Here is a 15,575-nt window from a genome sequence, read left to right as displayed (position 1 = left end):
CAGGCTGTCCTTGGCTACTTATCCCGTCTGCTTTCTGATTTCAGAAATCCAAACTTCCAGAGGACCCTCCGTTTTTTTTTTTTTTTTTTTCATATCCTTAGTTTCGATACTGATGAGATGTTGTTCACAGGCTGTCCCTGGCTACTTATCCCGTCTGCTTTCTCATTTCAGAAATCCAAAGTCCTAGAGGACCCTCCGTTTTTTTTTTTTCATCTTCTTAGTTTCAATACTAATGAGATGTTGTTCACAGGCTGCCCCTGGCTACTTATCCCGTCTGCTTTCTGATTTCAGAAATCCAAAGTCCTAGAGGACCTTCCGTTTTTTTTTTTTCATCTTCTTAGTTTCGATACTTATGAGATGTTCTTCACAGGCTGTCTCTGGCTATTAATCCCGTCTGCTTTCTGATTTCAGAAATCCAAAGTCCTAGAGGACCTTCCGTTTTTTTTTTCATCTTCTTAGTTTCGATACTAATGAGATGTTCTTCACAGGCTGTCTCTGGCTATTAATCCAGTTTGCTTTCTGATTTCAGGAATCAAAACTCGCGAGGAACTATCAAGATTTTGTCAGATTCTCAGTTTTAATACTAATGAAATTTTGTTCACAGGCTGTCTCTGCAGGCTACCAATCCAGTTTGCTTTCTGATTGCAGAAAGAGAACTCTCCATTTTTTCAGATCCTTAGTTTGAGAAAGACTGATGGGGGAAAAATCTTTTGATTACCTTTTTTATTAGAATAACGAAATCCGAAAATTTGAATGGCTTCCTGCTTGTCCAAAGTCTTTATTCTATAATCAACAAAATTTTGACTAACGTATTTAATTTGTGTTTCAGAAACCTGACTAGCTCATTTTCTTTTTCGTTTCATACTATATTCTTTTATTTCTATTTCGTGTTAATGATATTCTTGAAATGATCATACATGTTTCTCTGTTCTAGGTTTCATATCATGTTTAAATTTACAATCTTTATCTCTCTTTGCAGAAATTCCACCGATGCAGTTTATTCATCTTATTACTTAATCCCGACCTTTCTCGATTTCTGTTTTGTGATAATGATACTATATCGTCGTGATAATAAATTACTGATTGTTTTTCTGTTTTACGTTTCATAATTCATATTTGAATTGACAATACTCTTTTCTCTTTTCAGGAATTCCATTTATGCAGTTCCTCAATCTTATTACTTGTAGTTCAAATTTTTCTGTTTTTTTCGTAATAATGATACTATTGAGTTTATCTGACATCATTTCTCTCTCTTTCATAGGTTTCACGATTTACATTTGAATTGACAATTCTTATTTCTCTTTTCAGAATTTCCATCGAAGCAGTTGATATTTCTCATTATTTGAATCTTATTACATTGTGATATATATGTATGTATATTCGGTACTAATGATTATTACCTGTTTCTCTGTTGTGCTCAATAATCAATGTGATACCATGTTTTGTGCATGTTAATGTTTTATGTGATTGTGCGTTTTGTCTCGTGTAAGTTTCATTGTGCATATTTAGAATTTTTAAGAATTTAAAATTCATGTCTCTGTCATTTCTGATGCTTGCATTATTGCCATACGTATTGTGCTTTTAATGTCCATTTATTTTTTCGTATTTTCTATTTCTCTGCAGAATCCTTTCCACTGGCCGGGGGTTGCCGAGCAGCTAGTGGTTTGCATAGGGCTCTTGGCGATCGTTCCACTATACATAAAAAAAAAAAAAAAAACGAAACGAGCTGTGGACGCTACCTCTTGAACGTACAATATGTTCATGGGTGGTTATGGAAACGCGTCCTTTTGAAGATTTTCCATATTTTCATAAGTCAACACACTATTCTTATTTTTTCAGTCTGATTGTGATTTCCAAAAGGAGAATACAGCTTAATAAACCAGAATCTGCTTTTGGCTGGGTAAGAAATACATCAGGAGTAAATGAGGAATGTTTGACTAATTTGATGGATCATCAAAAATTATCACGTTATGATGAATTAGTATCTGCTGAGGAAATGATGTTTCATAATATATTTTTATTATATGCTTCAATTATCTTACAATATTTCGTGATCTTCTAAATATTCGACACTGTGCGCCCAGAGAACTTATCACTAGTATAAGTTGTGAAAAACTATGAAACAGATTTTCCATTAGGAATCTCCTATAACTGGTTTGGTTTCATAGTAAAGTATGAATTTACCGAGTACTTTGCTCGTTGCAGATAGACGAGTAGATAAAGACACGCAAGGTCTACACATATAATGATCGGAAATCCATAGAAAATTACGGTCACTTTTTGCCTGGCTGCATATCATTTTTCTCACCCTAAGTCATTTTTTTAAAGGAACAAAAAATAGTACATGCATAGATATAATTTATCTATGGTACATGTAATCATTTATTTCACTCAGTGCTTTCAAACTATGCTAATCCACACTGCATAGTAATTATTAATAACGTTTGTATTCGGATAAATCTATAATTTCCATCAATATTATTGATTACATCGAACCAGAACGGCACGCTGACGTCGATTCTTAGGTCGAAATTTGAGGGAAAATAATTCCGCGAGAAATACAAGTGAACATAAGATGAGAGCATAACAGTAGACATAAAATAACGAGTAAAATCTTTGAGTCAGTATTTTTATCTTTGAAATTCTATCAGCATCTTCTCTGTCGATTTTCTCTTTGTTAAACTCAGTTCGCCAGTAATCCATGATACCGGATTGTTGCAAATAAAGTATAGCCCGATTTATCGGTCTTAGAAGGTAGTGATCCTTTCTCAGAATCATCACGACTTGATAATTTAAAACACACTCCTGAAGGATGTTGAAATTTACAGTATAACCAGCTTTCAGAATCCTACGTTTTTCGTAATACAAGTTAGAACTTCGTGAAAGATAAGCAAAGTTGTGTTCGGAATGTAACTTTGATATCGCTTCAGAAGCATTATTATAGATCACGTACTTTTCTACCAGTTTTAATGCCAAATCGTTTTCCTCAGCTTGAGCTTGCAAAATTTTAAAATTGTACCACGAACCACGAGCGCTCAAATTCGACTTAACAATGCCTTCCATATCGTTAACTGTCGGGAAAGTTTTTACAGCCGTTAAAATAGAACCTAATGAACTCCTGTACGCCGTTGTTATTATAAGTGCGTAAAATAAGCCTATCAATAATAGCCATCTTCCTCCTTTAGATGTTGGTAAATAAATCACGTTGCCTCCCAAATTTAATGATATCAAGTCGAGAAGCAACACCGTAAATTCCACTTTTTTACGGTTATCTATGAGCAAGAAAGAAAATAAGAATTGAGTTATTAATATGAATATCTTTGAAATATGGTAATTTTTTCGTACCCTTTATTGATGAACTTATTTTGTGATGGGAGAAGAATGTAATCACTGCAGTTATAACCAATACCGATGCAATAAGGATCCAAACTTTCCAATCAAATTCCACCCACAGTATATTTAAGAAGCCTTCATAAGTAATTGGTACTCCCCATGTCAGACATTCGGTATCGTAGACATACGATGGTGAATATGTGTTTTGAATTTTATTATTTAGACCTAACCGAACAATACCTATATCGATATCTCGAGAAGCAACTTGGTTAACTATTTCTGCTTTTTGAGAATAGTTTTTTAGTTCGTCATCATCTGGTGGAAATGTCAAAATTATGCTGAAGTTCAGTTTTTCGGCTATAATTAGCAACAAATTTCCCTCAGTTCCGCCCACTATGACTGGCAACCCTTCCTCATTTTCCTCGATCACCATCGTCGGCGGAAGTTTTAAAGTGCCAATCACAACTGGACAACCATATAGATCATCATATCCTCCAATATCCCATTGGTAATTAGCGTTAAATTTTGTACCACGCCGCCAAACTAAAGATTCCGTGATTACTACAGTGCAATTTTCTACCCAAATAGGTTTGTACATTTTAACAACGTCACTTTCAATTAGTGCAAATTCAAAATGCACACGTCGTTCTAAAATTGTTGACTGGATAAACGAGAGTAGATCACTAGCCCGAACGATACCCTTGTAAATGAATAGAACATTGGATGTTCCACAGGCTGATATAATTTCTAGATTCCTCTTGATCGTAGTTTCGCTTAGATCGTTTAGAAAAAAGAAAGCGAAACTCTTCTTTTTTGAAATACAGCTATATTTACAGAATTTTGAATCCGAACAGATTGTATTTGGGTAGGTTTTAAATGCCGTTCGAACTTGCTGTAGTTCGTAAAGGGATGCTCCGCTTATTATAATCTGCCCAAAATCCTTTTTACGGAAATTGTGGGTATTTATTAAATTTTGACAAAATAATCCGAGAAGATCGTTAGCGTTGTTAGTATTAGATGAAAGTATCTGATGTTTCCAAAAAGAATGCTGCAACAATTCTACCGATCGGCATAGTTGAATTAGATTGAACACCAACGGTAATGATATCAACGTAAACCTCATGTTAATTTGCTTTTCAAAAACAATTTAGTATTTCGTATTTTTAACGTACGACAAGGTGACGAGGTACGAAACCACTGAACCTCGAGACTGGATGTCAATCCGTCAATGCGAGTAGAAATGTGTTCTGCGAAATTGTCGTTTTTATCTTGCGATTCCATTTTCCATTTTGCAACTTTAGAAATCGCTAGTTATTAGAAGAAAATACGCTACAGTAGATAATTGGTTTGAAAGCTTTTTAGCATTACCGATCGTACGTATAATTTTCAAAATAGGCAGTATTTCAAAACTATGTTATTTTTATTCAAGAAAAAGCGTGCTCTGCAATTGATTTCTGTGCTAGTTTTCAAATTATTGTCATTATCACGTTCAAATTCGTCGTATCTGAAATTGGTGCGGGAATAAATAATTCGTTTGATTATTTTGTACAACTTTTATTATAAATGTTTTGACGCTTTATTAACATTTAGTACAGTGATCGCCATCTAACGTCAAAGCGAAACACCAAAGGAGGAATGCGGTAGCACAGAATGAATGTAGTAGAAGGGTTAATTCCAGGAAATTACTACGCGTAGTACGCTTAGCCAATCATAAGCTAGGCCACCAGATTCATTCATAAATTTCACCATTGACGGTTCTTCAGTTTTGTTCAGCTCTCCGTGTTAGTTGCGGCTGTCAAACTCAGACGTCGCTTCGGTCACTATTGACAGCTAAAATATCGCGCCAAAGACATAGTAGAAGAAACAAAGCCGGGAAGCATTGTATGGGATAAGAATTCATTCAGTTTCTGTTCGCCAAATTTGTAAATTGAAAATAAAGTGGGATCACATTACAAGTCACTAGACGTAATAGTTTTACGATTAACTCCGACAACGCTGCTGTAAAATTAATATTACACCATTTCAAAAAAACCGTTCTTGTAACCTAAAACCATGTCTAAGGATAAAGTGGAAAATCTAGGGGATCTTCTTCCTCTCTACTATCAACGGCTGTTTCCATTCCAATATTATTACAAGTGGCTGAGTTACAATAATCGTAATAATGTCAATTACATTTCACTTAAAAAACCAATATGATGAGCTCGCTCTTCTTTAAACATTCTTTTCTTTCAGCCGACTTGTTTTCACGTAGAGAGTTTTCTTTCACTGTGAAAGACGATGTTTACATACGATATCGGTCATTTGCCACTCAAGAAGAACTACAGCTTGAATGCAAACGTCTAGTACCATTCAAAATTGATATCGGCGCAATCTACAATGTCTGGTCAGTTTTTAACTCTGCTGCCGTAAAATCAAATATGTGAGAACCTGAATAACATTGGTATCTTTTTTTTGCAGTCCAAAGGATGAAAAAAAATATTCCAATTTCACAGCTGTTGAGAGAGAGCTGATTTTTGATATAGACATGTCAGATTATGACGATGTTAGAACATGCTGTACAGGGGCAGATTTATGCCTTAAATGCTGGAAGTTTATGGCAGTTGCTTGCCAAATCCTAGATTTAGCACTACAAGGTGCACAAGATAGAAATGGTTGAGATTTTTTTATATTTGAAAAAATGAAGGATGTAACTTTCATTTCAGAGGACTTTGGGTTCCATCAATTACTCTGGGTATTTTCTGGAAGAAGAGGAATACATTGTTGGGTATGCGATGAGTCAGCACGAAAATTAAGTTCTATGGTTCGTAGTAGTATCGCTGAATATTTACAACTCATAATTGGAGGAGAACTGACAGCGAAAAAAGTCAATTTTCCTGGGCATACGCTACATCATTCTATCCGGTCAGTACTTATCTCTGTTCCTAAATAATGCAATGAATTATTTAGTATCAATGAGATACAGTTGCTTCTCATTTATTAGGCGTGCAGTAAATATTATAGAACCACTGTTTGTACCTATGTGTGTTGAAGAACAAGACATGTTAGGCACTGAGAAAGCAATCGCTAAGTTCCTACCATTGATCTTGGATGATGGAATGAGAACGCACGTCAAAACACTATTCAAATCATATCAAACTAGTGTAGAACGCTGGGCAGCTTTCAAGTCTTACTATGAGTCAGAGCAGCATTCGGTAAACTATTAATAAATATTTCCAATCGTTCGAAAATTATGATTATTTCGACTTTCGAAAGTTTAAGCTTGAATTACAGTTGTTAATGCTACATTAATATATTTTTAAGGGTAAAAGACGTCGCCAGCAAAATCTTCTAGCTGAGATAATGATACAATATGCATATCCCAGATTGGATATCAATGTTACTAAAGGAATAAATCATCTATTAAAATCTCCGTTTTGTGTTCACCCGAAATCGGGAAAAGTCAGCGTGCCATTCAACCCTAAAGCAGTTGATAAATTCAATCCCCTGGCTGTGCCAACAATAAATTTGTTAATCGAGGAAATCAATGTTTACGATTCAAAAGAAAACACCATATTGAAAGGACAGATCACGCAAAAAATTAAAGATTATAAAAAAACTAGCTTGAACAAGTCAATTCATATTTTTCGTGAATTCTTGAGGAACTTAGAGTACACGTATAAAGGCCAGAAAATCGTGAATAGTGGTAAGTAATTAATCCTAGAACAAGTTCTCTGAGATGATTAGCTCCTATATTATTGTATTTTTATTTTTTCACTTATTTTTGCAGACATCTTGATGGAATTTTAGTTTCGGCAAGAATGAGAATACTTTCTGATGACCGACTAAAACTCTGTTCTCAGTTGCATTCATACAGATGTTCTTAAACTTAGTGAAATATTATATATTAATTAAATCGTAAATAAAACTTTATACTTACTACAAAAGATATTGGATTGATAGAATGTCAAGTAATTATTATTGTATCATACGTAAATAAACAAAACAAGTATTCTTTTAAAAAAAAATTATTTTCCACATCTAATTATAGAAAGAAAATATCATGACGAATTTTAGTTATGCGTAAAAGAATCCATAGGAACGTCTTAAGCCATTATACAATGTACGTAACTCTGCAGCAACTAATAAAATTAAATAGAATCATGTTAGGCTTCCCAGCCAACAGATTGTCTGGTTCCCTCTTGCGGATATGTTTCATTTTCTTTGTGGTATGTAGATTTTCTGATATTAAAACGAGTGTAAGATATTAGTGCCGAAAATTCTGAAGAATAACTTTTCCCTCTTTACTATTTCTCCCAGGTCACTAATCTGAGAGTTATATATTGCATTTGAAACGACTAAAAAAACTGAACTGCATTTATCTTAGCAATTGAAATCATGCTTAAAATCTTGAATTTGCTGGTCTTGAGTATTTGTTGACCATATTTCCTCCTGTTATTGTTTCCTTAATGGATTTTTACCAAATAATTCTTTACCTTGTAAGACTTTTCTCCATAATATTAAACATTAATCGATTTTCTTTAAAAGTATTTATTGCCACATTGGTTGTTATTTCAACGGGAGCGAGTAATTTTGTGCGCAACGAAGACATCTGTGGTCAGAATAATGGCAGGCGCCTTTATCTTGAACTCGGAGAACGAGGTTTGCTCTATGCAAAGAATGTCACCTTCGCTAAAAATGTACCGAGACAACAAACGTCACGGATTTACGTGACCAATAGTTCACACAACCAGTGCAGTTTAGAACTTGTATCTTGTCCCTCTTGCATTATAACTGTGACTTTCAAACACTTGGAATTATCTCATCACTGTGGTGATGGAAGCATAACGATGGACAGTCCCTGCAGGTAATGATTTATAAGGGTCATTCCATCGAATAAAATCATTTTTACGGGGCAATCCACGACGTATTTTTTCAAACATCGTAAATATGTTCTCTACATCGTAGAAAAAAAATCCCGAAAATTTGGGCCCTTATTAAGTAGCCATTACGAAGTAATGATTTTTGAGTTCTCGAATAAAACATTTTTCCATTAAGTTTTTCGGCGTAGAAACCTTTTTCATAAAGATTAAATTGGAAAAGATAGCTATCTGTAGGAAAAAAGCTTTTCAATAGGAATATTCATTTCTTGTCATACGCAACGGAAGACCCTTGAGATTCCAATTAAAGTAGAAAGCCGATTTTTCTCGCAGCGCGGCGCGTGTTACTTCAAATTTGACATTTTTTTCTCAAAGCTGTGAGTTTTCCTACGAAATATATCATTTCTGCAAAGTGCGTATTTTTTGCTTAAACATAATCATGAAATGTAAACTCTTTACAATTAAAACTTTTATTTCTGAACTTTCTTCGGATGTTGATACAGTTTTGATACAAGCATATCCTATCTAGCATTAATAGGCAAGAAAGTGTGCAATGTTTGTGTACCCTTCACCATTTTTGATAAAGAATATCGTCCGTCTAACACATTTTTTTCGTATAAATAATCTTTATTTGTAATCAAAGTAAAATCAACCCCTGAATGAGTATATGTTTTTTAACATCTATTTGTATTGAAGTTCCAGCAGCAAGTCGTTTTACTGAACATGCAAGTTCATCGCATGATCCTTGTATTAAAACTGTATCAACATTCCAAGAAAGTTCACAAATAAAACTTTTTCAATTCTAAAGAGTTTACATTTCATTCAATTGTGATTAAACGAAAAATATGCATCCACGAAAATGACATGTTTCGTAGGAAGAACTCTCAGCTTTCAGAAAAAAAGTATAAAATTTGAAGTAACACGCGCCGCACTGTGAGAAGAATCGGTTTTTAAATTTCGGTCCCACTTTAATTGGATTTTAAAGGGTCTCCTGTTGCGTATGACAAAAAATGAATATTTGCATTGAAAAGCTGAGAATTAATCCTACAGAGAGCTCTAATTTTCCAATCTTTATAAAAAATGTTTATAAAAGAGTTTAGTTTATAAACAAGTCAAAATTTAAAAAAAAAAATTTTCTTCGGAAATTCGAAAAATCATAACTTCCTAATGACTGCATAATAAGAGCCCAAATTTTCAGGATTTTTTTTCTACAATGTAGAGAACATATTTACAAAGTGTGAACGAAATCGGCGGTGGTCGCCTCGCAACAACGATTTTATTTCGCAAAGTGACCTTTAAGCATCCGAGGTTTTTAAAATATTGCCTTGTAATTATCTTCATTATTTCTTAGGTGTGATTATGTATGGATTGCCGAACCTCCATACGAAGATGTATCTGGCACACCGTTCTGTGGCTTGTACACACCTCTAACTTATAGGTCTAGCACACGAACATTATCCATCACTTTGTTGTATAGCAAATCGCACAAGCATGCGTTTGCTATGGAATATACAGCTGAGAGTAAGATGCGATGATGTATCTTTCGTTGATTTGTTTATCCTAAGATTTGTTTTCCAAGCAATCCAAATTTTCAGGGAATAGATTACATCTAAAGGGCACAGATATTGTAACTGGAGTGGCTAAGACGTTGAATAGTACTGGCGGTGGAATATTGACCTCCCCATTTTTTCCAGCACGTTATCCTAGAGATTTGGGGATGGAATATGTGATAACATGTGCTACTGAAGCTTCTTCCTGTCGAGTTAGGGTGCTTTTTAGTGATTTTCAGCTCGCTACTGTTTCCATTGTGGAGGTAGGAAGAATACAGATGAATTACACACAATGCGAATTGTGTTTTCATGAATAAAAATTTTTTAGTTTTACGACTGGAATGGACAGCGTTTGGATGTGAGTAGCGGCGCGAGATTTCGACCTCCAGTAATAGTTAGCTCAGGACCTTCCCTTCTCATAAGATTTTATGCGAATGGTGGAACTGGTCTTGGCTATAAAGCATTTTACTCATTTGTTATCGGTCATTTATATGACAAATCTGTACAACCAATTACGGATTGTGGCGGATATGTTGAAAATTTGGGTGGAGCCATAACAATGATGGATATGGTTGGGCAGGGAGCAAAGACCTACGATTGTGTCTGGCTGATCAGACCCCCAAAAAACTTTTTGCACATGAAAACTCACCTGTATTTGAAAGTTGTTACATTCGCTGACATGGGTAAGCCCTATTCTGAATTCCATGTGACTGAACGAAAATATCCAATCTGAATACATTGAAATTATTCATCATCCTATCGTAAATTTGGTTCACAGTTCAACAGTTTAAAGGTAATCATATGAACTTGTTTTTTACTATAAAATTGTAGCTGGCACAACAGAATTAACGATCAAACAAGGTCCCACATCTGCTCTCTCTCCACTCGAAATATTGAGGCATCCTGCTAGTCAATTGCAGCCTCCGAGATTAAGGGAGCATATTGCTCCAGTTGCAAGTGGCTTTCATGTCAGTCTGAGAGGAACATTTGGCCCTACTTCTAGACTTGCTATTGCATATTCTGCTTTCAGCTATATGGGTAATTTTACAAATAACGAATATAATTACGGTGCATTTTTTTTTTTTTCTGACTTACTGAATTTTCAGATTGTTTCACTGGATCAGATTTTCTATGTCAAAATCATAGATGCATACCGAGTCAGCTTAACTGTGATGGATTCGATCATTGTGGAGATGACAGTGATGAGCCAGCAACTTGCTTCAGAAGTAAGCTAATTGTTGCAAAAATTTTATTTTTCAATCCAAGTTTCGATCATTGACTAGCGTTACTTATCTATCCAATTTTTCTTTATCATGTTTGGAAGATTGGGAAATGGAGCCACAAGATAGAAAATGGCATGTTAACAAGGCAAACTATTATTTCCCGAAAATTGATCGATATCCTGACTTGAAAACAGCGACGCTAGTATTTGTTGCCAGCAGTCTCGGATTGATTGTTCTCATATCTGCTTTGATTGTATTATTATACCGAATGGGTGCTCGAGCTCGTCAACAGAGAGAATTACAATCACGTTTGCAGACCATCAGCGAACTTCTAGGTACCAGCCGATTAATTTAGCTTCCGAAATAGTCATTGTAGAATACATCTTATTCTTGTTTGAGCAGTTTTTGATATCACAGATGGAGCACGAATTGATGAAATAACAGTTTCCGACGATCCTCCTGTTTATGAAGCCCCTCCAGGGTACGACGAAGTTGTAAAAGTCGGACTTGAATCTGAGGGCACTAGACGTAAACGAAAGAGGACTCCATGTAGACAACCTCGCAGTAGAAGTACTCCTAATCAAAATTCGTGAGTGACTAAATTTACTCCTCAGTAATTCTAAGACTAGTGAATTCAAGTGAATTCATACCTTTGATTTTTTTTTTTTTTCAACGAAGCTTTGATTTGGAAACGCAATCAACATCCCTATTAGTGGGAGAGGATGCAAACACAAGTCGCAGCAGTCAAACGACTCCTGTGCTACCAGAGCACAGGCAACCAATACCTGAAAGTCCACCCCCGGCATATATAACTCCACCTGGAAGTGTTCATAGAAATATTGGAATTCCTATAACAACACCTCCCCCTTTTTCTAATGGTATTTTACGCAACGATTTTCGTATTAAACGATTTCAAATTTTCTTACAGTAACTAAGAGTGATGTTTTCTACAATACAGACGCGGCAGACGAGAGTCAAATTTATATCAGCAGACAAGGTAGCAGGGCTCGATGTACTTGGATCGACAATGCAGGTCCAAGTTCGACATCACCCCCTCCAGTTTTGGAGGCAACCCCCTTTGAGGGGGCGCCGTCTCGGTTGGATGCTGAAACGCTTGGTGCGTATCTCCGATCTTACATAGCAGACATAACACAAAATTCTACCCTGCAGCAATGCAGCTCTCAAGATGCATCGAGGGACACGAATCTAACATACGAAGAAAGATCAAAAGACCAAAAAGACGAAATTAATCTTGACGTTGGACGAGAAAATTGCGCTTGCGAGGGTGCTTGCGGGTGTGCTAATAGCGAGCCTAATAACTCAACGGAGGATACGGCACTCCTTGAAATGATACCCCCGATTACTGCAGATCGTCCCTCGGACTTGACGTCCAGAAAAGATGCAATTATTAAATTACTAGGAAATTCCAGCAGCTCTGGGAGATCCCCAATTCGAACTAGTCTGAATTCCACGACAGTTTCGAAGACTTCTACCCCAGACTCAACTCTCGAAAGACCTGGGAGTCAGCCGAGTCGTCGTACGCCTTCCACTTGCTCTAGAGACAGTTGCATCACCAGAATATCGACGGTGAGTTCACGATACAGTACCGATGAGCTCCAAGACGAATTTGATATTGTCTCGGAAGTTGCCAGTGTCGGAGGGACCACGAATTACAACACTCTGGCGAATACTCCGAATTGTACTCCGCGAATAACGAGTCGTATACCAGCTAGAGCTCGCAGCTATTCCACTTGTGATTTGGAAAGCTTGTATGAGGGAATGAAAATTTTAGACTCTTTTCTTGCAGCGCGGGGTATACCGGTTATCCACAACCGCAATCAGTCTATAGAAACATTGCATCATGTTGGATCCGAATATTTTTGTGGAAATGAGAATCCCATCACCCCCGCTAATACACAAATTGCTAGCGTGACACGAATTTGGCGCTCCACCGATGATGCTTTGATTATTTAATTAGCATCTGACGATGAGTTTCTCTACCCAATATTATGTAGACGTCGTAACGTCCATTTGATCACGAAATTTTTGTATGTTGTACCGCTCTTACAGGAGATTGGACTGTACTGAACCCTTTCAGTAGTTGATCGTAATCTGAGGTGCCGATTGATTTACGAAAATCCTTCCAAGAGCAAGTCTGATAAGTATGTGCTTATTTTCCATTGATAATTGGAAAATACCTATATGTATGTAATTGATTAATGGCTGTGATTCTGTGAGATATAATGGGGAGGAACAGGGAGATATATGATAATACAGGTATCAAAAACTAAAATATTTATTCATCGATTATGCGACCGTATAATAACGTGTCATGGCGAACGTGGCAAATGGAAAATAGAAAAAAAATCCTGACTACTAATTATTCCTTGAAAGTATTTATAAAGAAGGACTAGAAAACTGATGCAATTTCAGAACAAATGAAATATATTTAACTGTATGTAGTTCTTTGAGTATTATTATCCATTTAATGTAATCGATTTTATTTCGAACGAAATTAGGAACAAAATGAAATTCCTCAACTATAAACCAGTCCATTTCAAATTTGGATAAAAATCTATAAGTTTATATTAAAAATTAGAACATGCCATAATAAACTAGCATTATAAATGACTCAAGAAATCTACTTTTTCTCAATACTGAGTCTGCGGATCGTGAACTTAGAACGTGGAGTGATCAGCCGCGCTTCTTTATCCTTCGGTGCTGAATTTAAAATCGTCGAAGAGGACGAAGGGCCCCTTTTTACTGAGGTACTCCTAGTGCCAGGGAAAACCAACCGACTAGCTCGACCATTCGTATCAGTTGTTGAGATTTTTCCAACTCTACCAGCAGTCAGAAGACCTGTAGTTGACGCGCTTTTTCTACGAACTCCACCTGAGGGAGTCATACTCCGTCTTGAAGTTGTTGGGGTTCCCGATGTAATGGGCATCATTGGATTACTTCGTCGTGAAAAATTCGGCCGCGGAATCAAACTGACCCCCGGGTTAACTTTGCGAATTGAATTTTTAACACTAGCGAAGTCTAATAAACTACGAATTGGACGGACGTCGTTCATCGTCTTTTGCTGGGGAAAAAAAAAATAAAAAAGTGACGGATGCATTCATTATTAGTATCAGTATCAGCATCTCAGGAAGATTTAATTCCATACTACAGTTTAGTGCAGTTCAATAGTGCAGTTCCTAACAGAACAATTTGTACAATTTGCAAGAAGTTAATTTGATGTACACGCACCTGTTTCTTTTCTGAATCTGAGGTATAAATTATGGTTGCATTGAGATCGCAGTATTCAACATCCATCGCTATATCTGAATTGAAATTTTCATCCTCCTTGGGTGTTAGTGGTCCAGGATCTGGAAGATCGTCGGAACAACCTTTGCCCGCGATCAAGGTATCCAAGGACCTATATCTGGAGCAAACGAATTAGAAAAAAAATCTTCACTCTTCAATGCACTATAAAGGTCAGGTATACGATCCATCTAATAGTTCAATCACCTTCCTGGTATAACTGAACAATTCGCGTCTTCTTCCGTCAATTTTGGTATGCAGGGTGCGTTTGGTGTTACAACAGCTATTCCAGTAGCTGGTGTCTTCATTGACGAATTCGTTTTTACAACTTCAATTGGACTGCAGGTATGGCATTCAGTGTCATTTTGATTCATGTCTGAAAGCGAGCTATTGATTTGCAGTACTGCTCTGATTACTTGAGTAACATTTTCAGAACTTTCGTAAGATGATTTCGGTGCTATGAAGTTCATCATCTCCTCACTCTGCAAATAATTCACTCGTGTGAGTCGTGTATCCATGAATTTATGCAAAAAAAAAAATAATGCAAAAACTCGTTTGTAAGTTTTCAAAATACTTTTTCTCCGGCAGTCCAATTGTGATTGAAAATAGAACTAGAAGACGAGCATGTGCACGTAGAAGTCGGAGCGCTCAGATCTATCCTTACTCCAGAATTAGGACACATCAGGATAACTCGACATGTTGGGTGGTCTTGAGAATGTTCCGATATTTGACTAATTTCCGTTGGATTGGATCGGTCCATGTGACTAATTTTGAATCCAGTAGCTTGTAGAAGCCGAGCGATATCCACCAGATCAGGAGTTACAATTGTTTCCTTCATTATGAAATATTTGTATAAGATACGGGGATATGATATAGTATCTTGTAAAATACGAAATCAGCAGCTAGTATATGGATGTATTTCACACGAACACGTGGAGCAAGATTCTTCCTTTGCATAATTGAGATTACTATACTATCATGTATTTTTTACCCAAATAATTTCATTCGTATAATTATTCTGTGGCTGACCTGATCTTTGGCATCTTGCTGATCTTCTTGTAACCAGCTGGTTACCCAAAGCAGCAATTTCCTCTTAAACATTCGCGTATCGCCGTCCATTTCGCACGCTCGAAATCTTTCGAATGATCTAATCACCGACCCCCAAACGTCCTCCTTTGTAGCTAATAATTCTATCAAACGTGTTCAGGATGTAAACAGCAATAGCAAATCCATCGTCGATGCAACAGCGGTTCTGATTCAAATCGTTTAAAATCTAGCTCTGTTACTTAAATTTAAGAAAAATTAAAGGG

General features: G+C 36.3%; 4 protein-coding genes across 5 annotated transcripts; 2 read left to right on the top strand and 2 right to left on the bottom strand.

Moving 5' to 3' along the window:
* Window positions 1–2,478: 2,478 nt before the first annotated feature.
* LOC125500694 (ionotropic receptor 21a-like) lies at window positions 2,479–3,931 on the bottom strand. The gene is made up of 2 exons (XM_048654303.1): window positions 3,346–3,931; window positions 2,479–3,272 (listed from the first exon to the last, which is right to left on the bottom strand). Exons 1-2 carry the CDS (start codon window positions 3,929–3,931, stop codon window positions 2,479–2,481), a joined length of 1,380 nt encoding a protein of 459 aa, XP_048510260.1.
* A 1,242-nt stretch (window positions 3,932–5,173) lies between these two features.
* LOC105687636 (DNA primase small subunit) lies at window positions 5,174–7,337 on the top strand. The gene is made up of 7 exons (XM_012403429.3): window positions 5,174–5,488; window positions 5,566–5,716; window positions 5,791–5,966; window positions 6,036–6,234; window positions 6,314–6,524; window positions 6,634–7,015; window positions 7,100–7,337. Exons 1-7 carry the CDS (start codon window positions 5,386–5,388, stop codon window positions 7,117–7,119), a joined length of 1,242 nt encoding a protein of 413 aa, XP_012258852.2. The 5' UTR covers window positions 5,174–5,385; the 3' UTR covers window positions 7,120–7,337.
* Window positions 7,338–7,547: 210 nt separating this feature from the next.
* Window positions 7,548–13,593, top strand: LOC105687662. Of its 2 annotated transcripts, none has more exons than XM_012403472.3 (10): window positions 7,548–8,176; window positions 9,541–9,710; window positions 9,785–10,002; window positions 10,068–10,422; window positions 10,571–10,777; window positions 10,846–10,965; window positions 11,064–11,297; window positions 11,380–11,551; window positions 11,641–11,840; window positions 11,921–13,593. In XM_012403472.3, exons 1-10 carry the CDS (start codon window positions 7,779–7,781, stop codon window positions 12,934–12,936), a joined length of 3,090 nt encoding a protein of 1,029 aa, XP_012258895.2. In that variant the 5' UTR covers window positions 7,548–7,778; the 3' UTR covers window positions 12,937–13,593. The 2 variants fall into 2 exon arrangements, with proteins under 2 accessions (XP_012258895.2, XP_012258894.2); XM_012403471.3 differs by having other exon boundaries at window positions 11,365–11,551.
* On the bottom strand, window positions 13,426–15,486 carry LOC105687663. Its single transcript, XM_012403474.3, has 5 exons — window positions 15,295–15,486; window positions 14,840–15,097; window positions 14,473–14,747; window positions 14,212–14,386; window positions 13,426–14,044 (listed from the first exon to the last, which is right to left on the bottom strand). The coding sequence occupies exons 1-5, from the start codon at window positions 15,382–15,384 to the stop codon at window positions 13,604–13,606; spliced, it is 1,239 nt and encodes a 412-aa protein (XP_012258897.2). The 5' UTR covers window positions 15,385–15,486; the 3' UTR covers window positions 13,426–13,603.
* Window positions 15,487–15,575: the final 89 nt, after the last annotated feature.

Source organism: Athalia rosae, chromosome 4 (assembly GCF_917208135.1).
Source record: "Athalia rosae chromosome 4, iyAthRosa1.1, whole genome shotgun sequence".
Lineage (NCBI taxonomy): Eukaryota > Metazoa > Arthropoda > Insecta > Hymenoptera > Athaliidae > Athalia > Athalia rosae.
Note: the sequence above shows the minus strand (reverse complement) of the source record. Positions and strands in the feature narration are given on the sequence as shown.

What these genes read in the sequence shown, in the direction of transcription:
- LOC125500694 (XM_048654303.1), bottom strand. Translation starts at nt 3,931, where the DNA reads ATGTACAAACCTATTTGGGTAGAAAATTGCACTGTAGTAATCACGGAA. An exon ending in AATAAGTTCATCAATAAAGG is followed by an intron (nt 3,273 to 3,345) that starts GTACGAAAAAAT and finishes TCTTGCTCATAG; the next exon opens with ATAACCGTAAAAAAGTGGAA.
- LOC105687636 (XM_012403429.3), top strand. Translation starts at nt 5,386, where the DNA reads ATGTCTAAGGATAAAGTGGAAAATCTAGGGGATCTTCTTCCTCTCTAC. An exon ending in GTGGCTGAGTTACAATAATC is followed by an intron (nt 5,489 to 5,565) that starts GTAATAATGTCA and finishes CTTTTCTTTCAG; the next exon opens with CCGACTTGTTTTCACGTAGA. An exon ending in CCTAGATTTAGCACTACAAG is followed by an intron (nt 5,967 to 6,035) that starts GTGCACAAGATA and finishes CTTTCATTTCAG; the next exon opens with AGGACTTTGGGTTCCATCAA.
- LOC105687662 (XM_012403471.3), top strand. Translation starts at nt 7,779, where the DNA reads ATGGATTTTTACCAAATAATTCTTTACCTTGTAAGACTTTTCTCCATA. An exon ending in GCCAGCAACTTGCTTCAGAA is followed by an intron (nt 10,966 to 11,063) that starts GTAAGCTAATTG and finishes CATGTTTGGAAG; the next exon opens with ATTGGGAAATGGAGCCACAA. An exon ending in AGTACTCCTAATCAAAATTC is followed by an intron (nt 11,552 to 11,640) that starts GTGAGTGACTAA and finishes TTTTCAACGAAG; the next exon opens with CTTTGATTTGGAAACGCAAT.
- LOC105687663 (XM_012403474.3), bottom strand. Translation starts at nt 15,384, where the DNA reads ATGGACGGCGATACGCGAATGTTTAAGAGGAAATTGCTGCTTTGGGTA. An exon ending in AGCAAGATGCCAAAGATCAG is followed by an intron (nt 15,098 to 15,294) that starts GTCAGCCACAGA and finishes TTCATAATGAAG; the next exon opens with GAAACAATTGTAACTCCTGA. An exon ending in ATTGGACTGCCGGAGAAAAA is followed by an intron (nt 14,748 to 14,839) that starts GTATTTTGAAAA and finishes AATTATTTGCAG; the next exon opens with AGTGAGGAGATGATGAACTT.